At 39.1% G+C, this 17,166-nt stretch overlaps 3 protein-coding genes across 3 annotated transcripts; 1 reads left to right on the forward strand and 2 right to left on the reverse strand.

The window, feature by feature from the left end:
• Positions 1 to 1,450: 1,450 nt before the first annotated feature.
• On the reverse strand, positions 1,451 to 1,921 carry LOC137725054 (uncharacterized). The gene has a single exon (XM_068463660.1). The coding sequence runs from the start codon at positions 1,919 to 1,921 to the stop codon at positions 1,451 to 1,453; it is 471 nt and encodes a 156-aa protein (XP_068319761.1).
• Positions 1,922 to 9,650: 7,729 nt separating this feature from the next.
• On the forward strand, positions 9,651 to 12,930 carry LOC137725762 (leucine-rich repeat receptor-like tyrosine-protein kinase PXC3). Its single transcript, XM_068464543.1, has 2 exons — positions 9,651 to 12,326; positions 12,407 to 12,930. The coding sequence occupies exons 1-2, from the start codon at positions 9,752 to 9,754 to the stop codon at positions 12,712 to 12,714; spliced, it is 2,883 nt and encodes a 960-aa protein (XP_068320644.1). The 5' UTR covers positions 9,651 to 9,751; the 3' UTR covers positions 12,715 to 12,930.
• A 363-nt stretch (positions 12,931 to 13,293) lies between these two features.
• Positions 13,294 to 17,048, reverse strand: LOC137725763 (dihydrolipoyllysine-residue acetyltransferase component 5 of pyruvate dehydrogenase complex, chloroplastic-like). Its single transcript, XM_068464545.1, has 6 exons — positions 16,023 to 17,048; positions 15,393 to 15,584; positions 15,209 to 15,296; positions 13,899 to 13,969; positions 13,709 to 13,792; positions 13,294 to 13,621 (listed from the first exon to the last, which is right to left on the reverse strand). Exons 1-6 carry the CDS (start codon positions 16,902 to 16,904, stop codon positions 13,517 to 13,519), a joined length of 1,422 nt encoding a protein of 473 aa, XP_068320646.1. The 5' UTR covers positions 16,905 to 17,048; the 3' UTR covers positions 13,294 to 13,516.
• Positions 17,049 to 17,166: the final 118 nt, after the last annotated feature.

The following is a 17,166-nucleotide window of genomic DNA, read 5'->3' on the forward strand; positions in this document are numbered from 1 at the left end:
ACACCGGGCTGGGCCCAAATCTACAAGAATTGAACCCTACCCATTGTAAACAGTAAGGAGGCGGGTCGAGCCGGGTAATGGGATTTATGAGTTAAGAACCAAACCTATCCCGACACATTTGAAACTGGCTGTTACGGGTCCAATTTCACATTTTTCTTTTGGTTAGGGACGACCTTGTTGAGATCGTATTCCTCAGCACACAGAAGGGGATTGATCGTGGGAGAACGCGCATCCATATCCTGATCGAGCTCTCTCCTTTGTCCCTATCTCTCTTGCTCATCTCTCCCAATCCTAAATCAAGGTCTCTGTCTCTCTACTCTGGTCGACGACGATGGCGTGAGGCTCCAATCTGACTTAGATCGACGATGGCAGAAGGCTCCATCCATATCGGTTCAACATAGATCTCGAAGCAATCGACGCAATTGATTCGACGGTGGGAGGGAGAAGAGAACGAGGAATGAGCTGTGCCGTTGAGGAGGAGATAACGCCTAAACCAGAGATCTCAATGCTAGTGATGGGGTGGTGGTTGTCGCTGCGGCGGCGATGGGTTGACGATGGATTTGTCTTCTGGGCTTTCGGTGATATCGTCGAGGGAAACAGAGAGGAGTGGGAAAGATGAGATGAGTGTCGGTACTGTGGGATTCGGGAGGGAGGGAGACTAGGAGGAGACTCGCTACGGTGGTTATGTTCTGGGTGGTGAAGAAGATGATTGACGAAGAGTGGGGAGCAAGGGAGGGGATGCAATAAAGAGTGGAGTCTGTAACCAGAGAGACTCGGGTTTGATTGAGACCTAGGGTAAAAACTAACAGATAAGATTGGATGTATATTACTCTTCAAATCTCGTCTGTCCATTACAATTACTAACGGGCCGGTCCGGGGTCCCGTTTTTCTATATATGGACTTGGCCCGCCCCTAAAATGGCATCGCCCCGCCCCGTTTTTCCTCTTAAAAAATTAGAACCAATCCATACCCGTCGTGACTTGCAGTTCCTACATCCGTTTGCCCACCCTTAGAATATACACTCTTTTCTGAACTGAAAACCCATTGTTAATTTGAGCATTTGAGATTCTGATAGAGAGGAGAATGTCTCTGTGAAGACGGGCCTTCTTGGCTTCTTTATTAGCTTGAAGAAGTCAATTTTATTCTTACTTTTCTTTATTGTGCAACAAAGAGCTCTCTATTATATTTAAAAAAAAACTGAAATCATAAGATGCTTTAGCAAATAGTCAAATGGATAGAGAAACTGAAATACATTCATACATAGACATGACTTGGTCATGAGACGTGCCCTCTGTACCTTCTTTTTATTAATCAAACTATATATAATCCAATTATTTACACTCAGCACTAGTATATGATCACCCCATTAAAAAAAAAGACATTAGGAAGAAAAAAAAAGAAAAAGAAAAAAAACCAAGAACACAAGAAAGGGGAGAGGTAGGCAATTTGATCATGGCCATGCAGGTTTCTTGAGTTTGTGATTAGGGTTGTGGAGGAAGAACAACCTTTTTATGACCTTCATAATCCCCGCAACGCCGACAGCAGTAGTAGTAGTACTGTTGGTTTTCGAAAACTTGAAAGATTGAACGCAGCCCAATTGTTTTAGTATCTCTTGTGAAAACCTACCAGAGTAGTCTGATCTTGCAGCAGTTCTTGACATTGGTAGTTCTTCGTTGAAATCTTCCCAAAGCATGTCCATCGTCTTAGTCTCCTCTTCTTCCTTCTCTCTCATTTTCCGGCCGCCACGCTCGATATGTGAAACGCTCTTTCTTCTTTGATAACTACAATTTACAGCATCCGTGATGTCTTCTCCATGATTACGATCTTCTTCTGCTGCAGGAGATAAGCACCACAACGGGGGTGAGTCGATAGGAGTTGAAGGGAAATTGTGTGTGGGGAAGCTGAAATCGTCTGTGTCCATGAAGTGGTTGATCTACTGGGAATCAAATAGTTGGTCGCACAACGTTAATTAAAATGATGAGATACTCGCACAGGATTAGTTCGTTGGCCTGGAGGAGGTTTGGTGGTGGTTGACAATGGTGCAGCTGGTTGTTCTCAAAAAGTTTTAGTTCAACTGCTTCCTGCGGGTCACCATTTCTTTTTTATTTGAAGAAATATAGGTTAAGGGTGTCAGGGCCCCCCACGTAGTTACATTTTCAAGGCAGATTTATATATTTTTATCTCAAGTGAACCCAAAACACGTGGCTTAAACACGAGAAAGACTTTTGTTGGGTTATTTACGTTAAGGGGCGGAAGATCTGTGATATCCAGTTATAATAATTTGATTCAAACTTACGATTTACGAAAATCAAAGTTAAAATCTCTTATTTACAAGCGAAGAAGGGATCGTGAATCGAAATACTAGTCGAATTTAAAGATGATATGTGCTAAGAAACAAAAATGGGTAATCCAATCTGGGGCTAAGGGCGGTACAACAAAAATAAAACCTTTTTGATTGCTGAATTATTAATTAGCACAATACGTGCCAAATTGTGTTGGAAAATATAGTTTCTTGCAAGACTTGTTGAATCAGAAAGGAGCAATAGGGACATCTCATCTATCGGCGGATTGGAAGGAGGAAACACCTCCCCTTTCAAATCAAAACAACAAAGCTGTTGACTTTGAAGCTGTGAAAGGGATTTGCTTTGCCACTTATGTCCTGCCTAGGAACCAAGTGAACCAATTGTTTTTTTAAATGAATAAAATAACAAAGGTTTAATGAATTAAAATTTTAGCGTAGATAATATTGTTTGTTCAGAAGAAAAAAAAAAGTTTAAAATCTCCATTACAACCAGATCGTGATGGGTCAAATATAAGAGTATTCCTAGCAGACGGTATAGTTCTATCCCTATAAATAAAGCCCGTCAATAAAATGGCCGCATTAGTAATTACATCGGTTTAGAAATTTGTCTTTCTAAAACTATTTCGTCATGAGATCGTCAAGCTTGAGAAAGAGCCACTTGATGATGTAAGTAATAGTGATTTTGAGATGCCATGCAGTAGCACATCGGCCAAGTATAGTGTCAATGACAAGTAAACCAATTGTTTAGCACTAGTTTTTTTTTTTTTTTCTTTTCTATTACGTCCTTTTTAGGACGGTACAAAATTATTAGTTGATTTTTTTTTTTTGGTTAAACGATAAAATTTGTCAGATGAAATATTAGATTGGCTATCGACGAAATTTGAATGCACACCGTCATGTAAGGGCTAGACACATTTCCACTACTATGGTAAATGACCACTTGCACAAAATTATTAGTTGATGGCTTGTGTTAGGTTGTTCCATCAATTACAATATTTTTGTTGGGCCTATTTTTTATTTGGGCCAAAATATTAATGTTAAATTCAAAATTAAGTAATGGGTTTGGACATTAAATGTTTAGCCATTATTTAATTCGTGAAGCCCAAAAGACCTAATTAGCTTGATTGGAAATTCTCTCATGCACATTTTGTCACGAGTGAGTAGTTGAGATTTAACTAAAATGATGTGCAGGTGAACCTTGCCTTGCTCTAAGCTCGATTGTGGCGAAAGGCGATGCAGTTATTCTGCGTGAAGAAAGGGATTCTTGTAGCTAAAAATTGGAATTGAATGTAAAACCTTATGTTCTTGGATTGCAAGCAGAGGAAGTAAGATCCTAGGAAGATTTTAAGGTTGAGTCAATTGGTATAAATAAAAGGGTTTTGGAGAAAGAAGAATACACACGAAACTACAACAATCAAACTCTCAACAAACTATCAAGTTTTACCTCCCTCAACGGCTCCTACTGTTATCTCTCAGTACCCTTGAATCTCAAAGCCTTTCTATGGCATAAGAATTCAAGATTATTGCTCTGCTAGACTTCTTCTCTACTTCATTGTTAAAAGTTGATTGGGTTTTTTTCTTTTTAGTTTTTAATTATGTATTGATGCAACACGAGCGTAGAAAGGATACCAATGTACGCCCTTGAAGAACAATGTTCTGGAATCCACCAGATTTTAAAAGAAAATGAAAATGTTTATTTGAATAATTCCTGAATGATGTATTAAATTGGGAGCCAAAAGGCTTAAATAGACTTAAAATCAACTATGAAATAAATCAGACGAAATTTGAAGAGCCCGATTTGTATTACAAAATTTAAATGTGTTTTGGAAGTCTAAAAGACCTTTGATGGCAAAATATATCACGACAAAGCCTTATGTCTAAATCTGAACATCTCGCTCTTTTTAGAAAGGTATTATGATCCCAAAACGAAGCTCGGATGCCAAATTTATAAATTTCCGTTGCATCCTTTTGTCTTCTTTTGCTCCACTACATCTTCAATCCACTCATCCATTTGTTCTACATCCATTTTAAATTTTTAAATATTAATGTTTTCTTTCTCAAAATTTTTTTTTTATTATTATTATTTAAACCTGCTTGGCTCTCCATAGCATAATTATGGTCCCATGTCCTTTGGTTGACGCAAAGCCTAACTGTGTTTTTTTAGGTACAACGATATATTTTATACTAAGAAGAGGAAGAAATTTGGTTAAGCCACACAATGGTGTTGAAATATCCCACATCGACCGTATCTTTGATAAATGAGAGTTTAGATATCCTAACCCCAGTCCAACTAATACTGATGCCTTTGGTATCAAATTCGTCATCCACGAGATTCGAACCTAAGACCTCTCACTTACAGTTTTAGTACGAAGGAATTATTGTTTCACATTTTGTTCAAATCAGATGCCAAACTTAATAACACAAGGGCTTTAAGGGCACTAGGTGTAGAACACCCCTAAAGACTTACTAATTCGAGCTGAAAAGGCTACGAAACCAACTAACCACTTTGCCCCATGCCAAAACTTTATTGTGTTACGTGAGAATCACTGCTGATTAGGCATGACTGGCCCGTTACTAAGTAAAGCCTCGGGTGGAACAATTATTACTTTATTTATGATAAGAACTAAACTTTACTTTATGAAGAGCAAAAATTAAAAGTTAACTCAGACTAAAAGTAAGTGTTCCAATCTCACTCCCCACAAACCATGTGGATGGGAATGTGCGAATTTTCAAAGTATAACTCATGAATTAGTGCCTAAGTAACGATAAATAGAAAATACTCTACTGTGGAATTAACCTTCACCATGTCACGCGAATTACTCCCGCCTGTCATGCACGTGACCTGGGTTCGATCCCCGACAATGATGCCAATTTCTTGATAAGATTTTTAGTACCTGCGCAAAGAGGGTTAAATCCACACAAAGTACTTGCAAGAGAACAAGGTAATTGTAGTAAAAATGTTCATGTCCCACATGGATTATTTAAAACAATTTATGCAAATCCAAAATATTAGTTAATTATTTGAAAACAAAGATTGGGAAGGGTTGCTTTTCAATTTAAATATAATAAAAACGAATTTAATAAAAGTTATTTAAGAAAAACAACTAGTAACCAATTAAGAAGAAATTAGATAAAAAAAGAAAAGGTTTTGAGAAATAAATTTGGAAAAGCACTAGGGTTCCCCGTTCCCTTAACAATCTTATGTAGATTTACTAATTACTTATTAATTACCTATGCAACTTTGACGGTTAGGTTTTCCTCATGTATATTCTACTTGTGGCGTTCAAGATAGACCGTATATCAAAAATGCAATCCGTCTATGACATTTAGATCAAATATAAACATGCATGACTCATTATGTTTTGTGAAAACCTTTTGAAAAACCATGCAACCCTTAAGACGTGGCATTCGCCCTAAGTGAACTTACAATTATTAACCACAATAAGCATTACAGGGTGACATTCCAACATAAATTGCATCCAATGCATAATATTCCAAAATTTTTAGCACCGCGCACTGCTTCTTTATTTAATTGCTAAAAAATAACCACTTGGTAGAAATCGTTGAAATTTTAACACGAACAAGCTCAGGAACACACGAACGTCCTCCAATTTGAATTATTCCAAAATACGTCTATTTGATCACATTTTATTCCAGAGGAAGTCGAATGTTCAATGTTGAAAATATAAAGTAAAGTATCAAAATTCTACCAAAACAAATACCAAATTATACTAAGAATAGAGTAAAATATATAATATGAAAGCAACTCATCAGATACTTTATTCAAGAACCAAAATTACAGTTCGATAATATTTTTTTTTAATTTATTTATTTTTATCACAAAGTCAACTTTCATTCTGATAAAAACTAATACAAGTCCCAAAAAGGAACAGTAAACAACTGCAGGGAAAGTAAAAGGCCTAAGAAAAATGAGAGCAACAACACAAGATACAATGGGAGGCACACACAAGTTTAGACCCAAAGGCAGTAGAAAATAGATAATAAAAAACCTAATCTCCAGCAGGAAAGACCACATCGCTGCCACAGTCACATCCTCGAAGGAAGCCAAACTCCGAATCGAGAAAGTAGACACCAGATCCAAGTTCCCTTCACGAACCCCTGCAAATATATACAAACAAAGTATCATACAAGTAGAGAGTGAGGCTAAGGGGTATGTAAAATACCCATCACTTGGCCTCGATGGGGATTTGGCATAGGCATGCCCGTTGGGGGGTGGGAAGTGAATGAGGGTAGTAGGTTTGGTATCCTATTCCTGATTGGAGCATGCCTATCCGAGTACATGGTGGGATGACGATGGAGTATCACAACTAAGAAGAAGTGAGGACAGAAAGCAATAAAAGTAGGCAAAAGATGTCAGATGAGGGACATAAAGCCCAAATCTAAGACAAACTCATGGGATAGTTGAGATCCAGCTCAAGGAAAACTGAGATAAACTCATAGAGAATCAGGAATAAAACGAAAGAAGGAGACTGGAAAGAGGAGAGGAAGAGATGGATGCATGGATGAGGATGGAGTAGAGGAAAAAGAAGAAAAAGGCAAATGAGGGAAGAAGGGAAGGGGGAAGAATGAGACTGGAAATAGGAGGAAGTAACAGGTTGCCACCTACCCCGAGCAAGAGCAAGGGGCGGTGACTGAAAGTTGAAGCCGGAGAAGAGGCTCTGGATTTGGGTTTCTAGAGAGAGACACAAGGAGAGAGAGAGAGAGAGAGAGAAGGCGTATTTCCAAAATTTATTGACACAATATTTCAATAATAGTTTAAAGACGACTAACCCAAATTATTTATAAAAAAATAGAGTTCAAGAGCCAAAATCACAGTTTGATAATAGTTTAAAGACCACTAGTGATGAGTCCATATTTTACCCTATTCTTAGTTATAGTTTATTGGTTATTTTGATAGAATTTTGATACCTTGTTATATATTTTCAATATAGGACATGCGACTTCCTTTGGAGCAAAAAGTAATCAAACGGATGAATTTTGGAGTGATTCTAATTGGAAGATGTTGTGATTCTTTCAAGATAATTGTGTCAAAATTTCAGATTTTTCTACCAAGCCGTTTGACCATAGTGATGAAATAAAGGCCCAGCACGTAGCTTTTCCAGATTGACGTTTCTGGACGTTTTGGGTATTTTGGAGGTCAAGATGGCATATTTTAAGGAATATTCCTTTGAGGATTCGTAGGAGACGTCTCCAGCTTTCAAAAGAGACCTTTTGGGACCAAATCAAAGTTGATTTGGTTAGTCAAAAGCCTGATTTTCTGAGAAGTCCGAATATCAATTTAAATAGGAAACCTTTTATTTTCTATTTTATTATTTTTATGTTTCCTAGTTCTATTCTAAGACTTTTTAGGGTTTTATTTTGTAGTAGTATAAATAAGACTTTTTAGCCATTAGGGTTAGAGGATTAGGAGGAGAGGAGGAAACACACGCACAAGCTTTTGACAATTCAAGTTTATTTTCTAGGTGTTTTCTATCCTTGTTCTTAATAATATTTTATTATGATTGTTCATAACTAGTTCTTTTGCTAGGGCGAAGCCATGAGCCTTAGCATAAATATGTGATTTTATTAATTTGCTTATGAATGGAATCATATTTGCTTTGAATTATTAATCATTGTGATTAAACTATCTAATTGTATTAGTGATTCGCGACCATTAGGGTTTTTAGACAAGTACTTTGATGCAATTTCTATTGGAACATCATCCTAAAATTGAGGAGGGCTTCTTGTGATTAGTAATTGTAAGTTCACTTAAGGCAAACATCACGCTGTTAAGGGTTGCATGGTTTTTCAAAGGGTTTTCACAAAGCTTAATGAGTCTTGCATGTTTACATTTCATCTGAACATCACAGACGGGTTGCATGTTAGATATACGTTTTCGCTTGAACATCACGAGGAAAATATGCTTAGGAAAACCTAACCTTCAAAGTATGTGTGTGGAATTTCGTAAGTAATTGGTAAAATTGCATATGATTGTTAAAGGGACCGCGGAACCCTAGGCTTTTACAAATTGATTTTCTTTAAATTGTTCTATAGTTAATTTCTTTAATTGTTTTATTTTAAAATTCATTTTTATTATATTAATTTCTAAAATCAACATTTTCCAAACTTTGTTTTAAATAATTAATTAAGAGTTGGTTTTAAACACAAATTATTCATTCAATCCCTGTGGAAAACGACATTGCTGGAGCTGCTATACTACGATAACATTATACTCTTGCAAGTATTTTTAAGTGTTTTTATCCCTACTTTTGCAGATGGTAAAAATCCTATCAACTAGCCCAAATTATTTATAAAAAATAGAGAATTGAACTTGAAACCTCGAGTGCAACTTTAGCTACAAATATTTCTGGTTCATATAAGAAGACTTCGGAATCAAAGGTTTCGAATAGAATGTCAAAGGTGTACCAAGTTAATCCAAGTAAATAGAAAAAAATAAAAATAAATAAAAAATAAAAAAAAATAAAAATAAAAAGGAACAAAAATATCAACCGTAATGATTGGTCTTGGTCAATGCAGTCCCGGTTCAAAGCATAAAATCCCAGAAAAAGGGCCGGCGGAAGATTCACGGCATGAGCACTGATAATGTAGTGGCGACGACTCTCAAAACCAATCGAATCAAAACCTCATCACATTCTCCGCAAACAAACGATTTTTAGTGGAATCTTATTCTCACCTTCCCATATTCTCATCTGTATTTCTAACTTGTTCTCTTTGTCTTCATTTACGCGTTTTTGAACAACCTTTGTTTTTCTAGGTCAAGCATGACTCCACAGTCCACAAGGTAGAAACTTTTATAGGGCTTTATGAACTGAGAGATTCTTAAGTCTCCACTTTCTTGTCACGTCACGACTACAAAAACATACAAAAAGGACTCTTGCGTTCACGTCCCCCAAAATGGTCTTGTTACATTCAAATGCCAAAGGGAGTTTCTCCTTTTATGTGTCTTGAGTGTAATGGTTAGTAAAATTGAGGTATAGTGGTATTCCTCTTTACGTGTAAGTGAGAGATTTTAGGTTTGATTCTTGCCAAAAGCGAATTTGAATCACATTATTGATAACTCATTGTGAGACTAAACATACATTTCTCCCTTAGTGTAGATAATTTTTTTTTTTATTAAAAAAAAAAAAGTGTCTTTGCAAGAACAGACTCATAAGTCCAGTCAACTCCACTTCCCAACCAACACGCCGAACGCTTTCTCTTCTTCCCGTTCCCACAACATTTCCACTCCTCAAAAACCCCAATAACCCAAACCCAAAACCAAACACAAACACAATCAGACATCTCTCAGCAATTCTCTCTCTCTCTCTCTCTCTCTCTCTCTCTCCCACCTGAAAACCACATAAACTATTTATACAACTCTCCCTTCATATTTATAAATTATAAAAGACCAAACACAAGTGCAAACACAATAACCTTTGTAGCCCAAAAATGAGCAGGTATGGCCGCCAAACCACCTCGCTTGTCCTGTATTTCAACTTCCATTTCTTCTTGTCCTTGTTCTGCTACCATCCTCTTCCCATGGTCTTCTCTCAACTCTCCTCAAACCAGAAAACCGCCATGATCAATCTCTCCAGCAACCTCAACACTCCTACTAGAGTTGTTTCATGGGACGTCAACAAAGAACCAAACCCATGCTTGTGGACGGGAGTTCGTTGCAATCCCCCGACCAATTCATCCGTCATCCAGATTTCACTGGCCGGCTATTCTCTATCTTCCTCGGACTTTCTGCCACTCGTATGCCGGATTCAGTCTCTGCAGATTCTCGATGTGTCCGGCAACCTTCTGACCACAATCCCACCTCGGTTTATCTCGGATTGTGGAAAGCTAGGCGGGTTAAAGCTGCTCAATTTTAGTATGAACAATTTGAAGGGTCGTCTTCCCGATTTTGTCGGGTTTTCAGGGTTGGAGGCTTTGGACTTTGCTGCGAATAACTTGGATGGAAGCATTGACTCCGAGTTGGACGGGTTGGTCAGGCTCAGAAGCTTGAACCTTAGCTTCAACCATTTTACTGGGTTTGTTCCGACACGTCTCGGAAAGTCCAAGGTTTTGGAGAAGCTTGAGCTTTCTATGAATACGTTTGATGGTCCTATCCCTGCTGAACTTGTGGGATACCAGAATTTGACTCTGATTGATCTTAGCGGAAATCGGCTTTCCGGGAGTGTTCCTGATGGAATCAGAGAGCTCGCCAAGTTGGAGGTTTTGATTCTTTCGGCTAATAGATTATCCGGCAGAATCCCACAAAGCATTTCCAATATGACCAGCCTCTGGAGATTTGCAGCAAATTCTAACAATTTGAATGGTTCAATACCTGATGGCATTGCAAAGCATCTGAAAAACTTGGACCTCAGTTATAATAGCTTGAGTGGGTCGATTCCATCGGACCTCTTGTCCTCGTTGAATCTGCATACTCTGGATTTGTCGAATAATAGATTGGAGGGACAGATACCGGAAATTCAATCTCCGAGCTTGGTCAGGTTGAGACTGGGAAACAATTCGCTTGATGGGAAGATACCTTCCACAGCAAGTGCAACACATCAAAAGTTGACCTACTTGGAGCTGGAAAACAATAACTTGACTGGATTGATTTCTCCTGAATTGGGTGATTGCCAGAATTTGGCGCTGCTGAATTTGGCTCAGAATCAACTGTCTGGGGCTTTGCCGGTGGAGTTGGGTAAGCTTAGCCATCTTCAGGTCTTGAAACTTCAATTTAACAATTTGAGTGGTGGAATTCCAATTCAAATTACTCAACCGCCCAACTTGTCCGTTCTGAATATCAGCTGGAATTCTCTCAACGGTTCAATACCTCCTTCAGTTTCAGAAATGCAGAATCTTTTTATCTTGAACTTACAGGGCAACCAGTTCAGCGGTTCCATTCCCGCCAGTATTGCCTCCATGAAGTCTCTGATGGAACTCCAACTTGGAGAAAATCACTTAGGTGGCGACATTCCAATAATGCCGTCGTCTTTGCAGATTTTGAATCTCAGCAGCAATCTTTTTCAAGGACCTATTCCGGAAACTCTTTCGAGGCTCAGTGAAATAGAAATTCTGGATCTCTCAAATAACAAATTCTCAGGTAAGATACCTGATTTTTTTACTAGAATGGAAACCTTGACACGGTTGTTACTTTCTAACAATGAGCTCTCTGGAGAAATTCCGGATTTTGCTTCTTGGGTCATGGTTGACACAAGTGGGAACGAGGGTGTGACTAACAGAACAACAAAAAGCACTCTGCCCAAATCGGAGAAGAAAAAATCGTATGCAGTGACAATTGTTCTTGCAGTTGTAGCAGCGGTGGTTGCTTTTGGAGCAGTCACCACTGTTGCCTTATCACTAGCGCGACAGAATGACAGGGTTAATGATGAACGAGTTCAAACAGGGGAAGAACTTGCTGTGCCTGAGGTCCTCCAGGGAAATCTCTTAACTGCAAATGGTATTCATAGATCAAACATCGTTTTCACTAGAGCGATGGAAGTAGTTTCTGATCGATCAAACATTGTGCTGAAGACTAGGTTTTCAACTTACTATAAAGCCATCATGCCGTCTGGAGCAATCTACTTTGTCAAGAAGCTCAACTTGAGTGACAAGATATTCCAACTGGGCAGCCACGAGAGGTTCGCCAAAGATTTAGAGGTCTTTGGGAAACTAAGCAATTCCAATGTCATGAATCCGCTAGCCTATGTCTTGACTGTTGACAGTGCTTATCTGTTCTATGAATTTGCTCCAAAAGGAACCCTTTTTGATGCTCTTCATGGTATCTCGGGTGATAACATGGATTGGGGGAGCAGATATAGTATTGCAGTCGGAGTAGCGCAGGGTCTTTCTTTTCTTCATGGGTGCACTCGAAGTCCAATACTCCTTCTTGACCTGTCAAACCGAAGCATTTTGCTCAAGTCCCTCAAGGAGCCTTTGATTGGAGAAGTTGAGCTCTTGAAGGTGACTGATCCGTCAAAGAGCACCGGTAGCCTTTCTACTGTTGCTGGTTCTGTTGGCTACATTCCTCCAGGTAAGCAATTCTGTGATTTCTTCAGTAACTTGCTGGATTTAAAGCACTTATGTCTAAATCGTGTCTCTGTTTTGTGGCAGAGTATGCATACACTATGAGGGTAACAATGGCCGGCAATATCTATAGCTTTGGGGTCATTCTGCTGGAGTTGCTGACGGGAAAGCAAGCAGTTAGCGAGGGCATTGAGTTGGCCAAGTGGGTCTTGAGTAACTCAGCGCAGCAAGATAACAGGGATCACATTCTTGATTATAGTATCAGCAGAACATCAATTGTAGTCCGAAGCCAGATGCTTGCAGTCCTGAAAATTGCTCTCGCTTGTGTTAGTGTATCACCCGCAGCAAGGCCAAGAATGAAGAGTGTGCTTAGGATGCTCCTCAATGCAAGATAAAGTAACACGGCATGATTCAAACTCGATGTAAAAAACCAGTTCCACGCATAAGATGGGATGAAACCCCAAGTTTTGGTCAGTTCCTACGACTAGAATATCAGTGGTTCGATGTTTGTGTAGTTAAAGCGTATCTTGCCATAGAAGATAGGGCAACTATAAGAAGTAATGTAAAATGTAGAAAGTATACGTACTGAACTAGATTATATTTGAGCTATACCACTTACACAAGATAGCCAAAGCTTGGCAGAACAGCAATTTCCTGCGTAAAAAATAATGCTTGCTTGTACTACTGCTTCCAACAGAGCGCCAAGTGCAATATTTATTGAAAATAGACATGTTACGTATGAAGTCCTAAAACATTTTCGAAATGGATTTCAGTAGCAATACTTCTGTATCATGAATACGCTTAAAGTTACAAATTTTATTTCATTCAACCTGTACGCTACAACCTCAACAACGAGTTTCGTGCAATAGCCAACCCTAAAAAATAAAAAAAATAAAAAAAATAAAAAAAAACAACGGCCAGCAAGATTTTATGACAGAACCTCCCTAAAAAAAAAAAAAAATAAAAAAAAAAAAAAAAAACAACGGCCAGCAAGATTTTATGACAGAACCTTTGACGAACGAGAACTAAAACTCATTATGCATTTATATTCAAAATTATTTTCCTATTCTTCATATAATTCCCGTCAAACCTAAATGTTAAGCAACAGTAGAAGCGTGCCTGATGAGATAAAATGAGGAAAATCCCAGACACTCTGAAAGCCAAGCAGGAATCAATTGGGGGCAAGGCATGCAGAGACTAGAAGGTAAGATCTTTGGGGTCCTCAATAATCTTGGCCAAGGTTTGCAAGAATGAAGCAAGATCAGCACCATAAATTATGCGATGGTCAGCAGTAACATTTACCTGTAAAGAATTTTATGTTCCAAGAATTAGAATTTGTAGTTTCATTCTATGTATCATACGACTAAGTATAGCTTTCGAATTTCTTACCTGCATTTGGTTCTTCCTACCAATCCGGCCATCCTTAGTAGCCACAACAGTAGGCTGAGATGATCCAACAGCCATAATTGCTCCCTATCAAAATTGAAATCAGAAACGCACAAATATTAATAACCACCAGCATAGAACATTCATCTTCACTCTCTAACAGAAAATAAAGCATGACAAATGAAACACTTACAGTTCCAGGTGGCAGAATAGCATCAAACCGATCAACACCAAACATCCCAAGATTAGAAACAGTGAAAGTACCTACAAAAACAGTAAACAGTCATCATTTAAATCAGACATAAAAATGGAGCGCTTCGATATCAAATTGTTAGTAAAAATGGCATAAAACCTGAATTGCATAAAAATAGAGACAGATACTACTCAGGTACTCAACCGCAGTAAGGTTCTGTGAGTCTAATAATAAGGCAGGCTAAACAATAAGGGCCAGACCCTTCTAACGCGCCACAATCAAAAGGTGACAGAGAACAGGCATTGTAAACTGCATCATTAAAAAATTTCTAGATGCTGTTCCTCTAATTTGCACTCTGACTGTATTAGTGATCTGAGTAAAAAGGAAAGACAAAGACAACAAGGCACAAAATTCTAATGGCACGGCCAAAGTTGTGACCTCAAAGAGCCAAGATTGAGTTGAAGCATTGAAACAAATAGACTTAGCAAACCAGCATTTGCTGTTTGTAAAGCACTTTACACACGGTACAGAAAGTTGTAATCTTTTGTTATTGGTGTAAATAAAAACCAAGTTTAACGGAAGGCAGAAGAGGGAAGGTCACTCAATTTACAATTACAAAAAAGAATTTAGGCACAGCCTTTTCCACAGTTATAGAAGAGAAGCCTTTGCCGCCTTTTGAAATATTGGCCCGGATTACGCTTTCAAATCCAAGTACTAATTTGAAACAAATGAACCTAACAGACAGCTTAATCATGTACATGTTTTGGAGAACATGAGAATCAGAGCATAGGCAACCAAATTATTTAGGCATTGTTGCTTGAGGCAAACAGACACTGACTGCATGAGCAATGATCACCTTGTTCTCATTCTAATTATTCAGCTTTGGTGTTTAATTTCATACAACAATAAAGCATAAATTGAACTATTCCATGTCATACTAGCTAAATAATTAAAAGTTCAAAGTGAATGTCAGTGCATTTAAATCCCTGTTTTTCTCAAAATGATCATACTTTTTTCGTATGGATCGAAAAAATTGTTAATTACATTTTGATCAATATGATTATTTCTTTCAAATTTAGTAACATACTTTTTTTCCTATTGATCGAAAAAGTAGTTACTAAATTTGATAAAAATAATCATAAATTTTGAAGCATTTTATACAAGTTTTAAAAACTTCACATGCAAAGGTTGTTTATTATCACATTCCATTCTGCATGACAATGTAATAGAAAATATACCAAACTCTCTCATGCCTTCTCTGCTCAACATGTTGTGTAGTTACTAAGCATTTAGACAAGTAATAATAGTACCTGTACTATACTCATGAGGTTGTAGCTGCTTGGCCCTGGCCTTATCAACCAACTCCTTCCACTTTCTTGACAATGTATATATGTCAACCTGAACCATAAAACTTCGAGCCTCAGAACCACCAACCACCTTCCCAAAACAAAAGAAACCACTACTATAAAGCACGGAAAACGAAAAGGCACAAACCTTGTCCGCATCCTGAAGCACTGGCGTAATCAATCCACCATCGATTGCCACAGCGACTGCTATGTTAATGCTGCTGTTGTATGTAAAGCTCTTACCATCTCTACAGCCAGAGTTCACAACAGGATGTTTGACTAATGCAAGTGCAGTAGCCTTTGCAAGCAATGCTGTCATGGTAACTCCCTTCGACTTGATCTAGAAAAAATAAATCATAACATCTACTCGTTACAACAAAATAACATGGTAAAATTGACTTAATGAATCTACTGTCCAGATTCAGAATTCTCGACCAGTAAGCCACATTCACGTGGGGAATAAAATGCTACCTTATTAACGAAGCAAGTGCATACTATAGACTACAATACTCTTCATTTAAATGGAAAAAGAAATCGTATTATTATTTTAGGACAATGTCAAATTATCAAGTTAGAGACTCAATTTTGATGACACAAACTATGGAATCTCATGTTACGCAACCCAAATTATTGAATTGAAATTACCTAAAAAACAACTTTTCGGTGCTGCGCATAAATGAATAATGAATTTGAATTTGATAATAAATAAGAATTCAGCGTTGTTCTTGCAAAATGTGAAATGATACAGAAAGCATGTTTCTTGATAATTTGAAGTTACCTTTTTGTACAGGGCATCCAGCGCGTCAGTGGTGATGGTGTATCCTACTCTGAAAGTGGGCACAGAGAGACTCTCAAGCATGTTCCTACTCACAGCCCCCTGCATTGTTGTAAAAGGCACCACCGATCCCAACTCAATTCCTGCCTCCGCCGCCACAGCAGCAGCTGACTTTCCAACACTCGGTTCAGCAGCCAATGCCACCGTAGGCTGAGCAGCAAAAGCTTCAACATCCTTAGCCACAATCCTCCCCAGTGGTCCACTTCCCACCACTGACCCCAAGTCCACCTTCAAGTCCTTAGCAAGCTTCTTTGCATATGGCGATGCCACGATTCTCTTCCCTCCCTCTGACGCCGGGTGGGTTGAAGCTACGGTTGCCGCCTTAGGGACCACCGCAGGACCCACATTATCCGGAATTTTCGCTGGTTGTGGCTCCGGAGCAGCTGCGGCCGGTGCTGGTGCTGGTGCTGGTGCCGCTGGAGCTGCTGATGAAGAACTGGCCTTCGCCTTGGCCTCGGCCATCTCGTCCTCGGTTTCGGCCAATAGAGCAATAGCCGAACCGACGGCTGCGACGCCGCCCTCCTCGACCATAATCGAAGCCAAGTAACCGTCGTAGAAAGTCTCGACGTCCATGTCAGCCTTATCAGACTCAACAACGACGACGCTTTCGCCCTTGGAGAGCTTGTCGCCCTCGGACTTGACCCAGGAGACGATCTTGCCCTCAGTCATGGTGGAGCTGAGAGCCGGCATGAAGATCTCCCGGATCTTGGCCTGGACTTGGGCCCTGCCGCGGCGCCCGGAAATAAGTGCCGGCGCAGAGGAGGTGGGGTTACGGCGGAGGGGTTGGGAGGTGGGGATGAAGGAGGTGTTGAGAAGGTGAGCCATTGGAGTGGGCGGTCAGAGAGAGAGAGAGAATGAGGGGGTTTGTGTAGAAGAAGGAAGGAAGGAAGGATGAGAATCCAGAGGGTCTGTGGATTCGATGGGTAGGTTTTGTTTTGTGGGTTTATTTCGATTTCGTAGTTGATATCTTCATCGCATTTAGGTGTGTGTGTTTCTCGAGTGCATCGAAACGATGGCGGGCGTTCCAACCTCCAACTACTTTACCAGTGTCGATGGTGGTGATGTGCTTTTGGTTGGTTTGCTTCGT

This window comes from Pyrus communis, chromosome 2 (genome assembly GCF_963583255.1).
Source record: "Pyrus communis chromosome 2, drPyrComm1.1, whole genome shotgun sequence".
In the NCBI taxonomy this organism is placed as follows: Eukaryota; Viridiplantae; Streptophyta; class Magnoliopsida; order Rosales; family Rosaceae; genus Pyrus; species Pyrus communis.

Excerpts from the sequence above, each read along its gene's own strand:
- LOC137725763 (XM_068464545.1), bottom strand. The coding sequence starts at position 16,904 with ATGGCTCACCTTCTCAACACCTCCTTCATCCCCACCTCCCAACCCCTC. Across the intron at positions 15,585-16,022 it reads TGGATGCCCTGTACAAAAAG|ATCAAGTCGAAGGGAGTTAC; the intron begins GTAACTTCAAAT and ends TATTTTTTCTAG. Across the intron at positions 13,793-13,898 it reads CTATTCTGCCACCTGGAACT|GGAGCAATTATGGCTGTTGG; the intron begins GTAAGTGTTTCA and ends CAATTTTGATAG.
- LOC137725762 (XM_068464543.1), top strand. The coding sequence starts at position 9,752 with ATGAGCAGGTATGGCCGCCAAACCACCTCGCTTGTCCTGTATTTCAAC. Across the intron at positions 12,327-12,406 it reads TGTTGGCTACATTCCTCCAG|AGTATGCATACACTATGAGG; the intron begins GTAAGCAATTCT and ends GTTTTGTGGCAG.
- LOC137725054 (XM_068463660.1), bottom strand. The coding sequence starts at position 1,921 with ATGGACACAGACGATTTCAGCTTCCCCACACACAATTTCCCTTCAACT.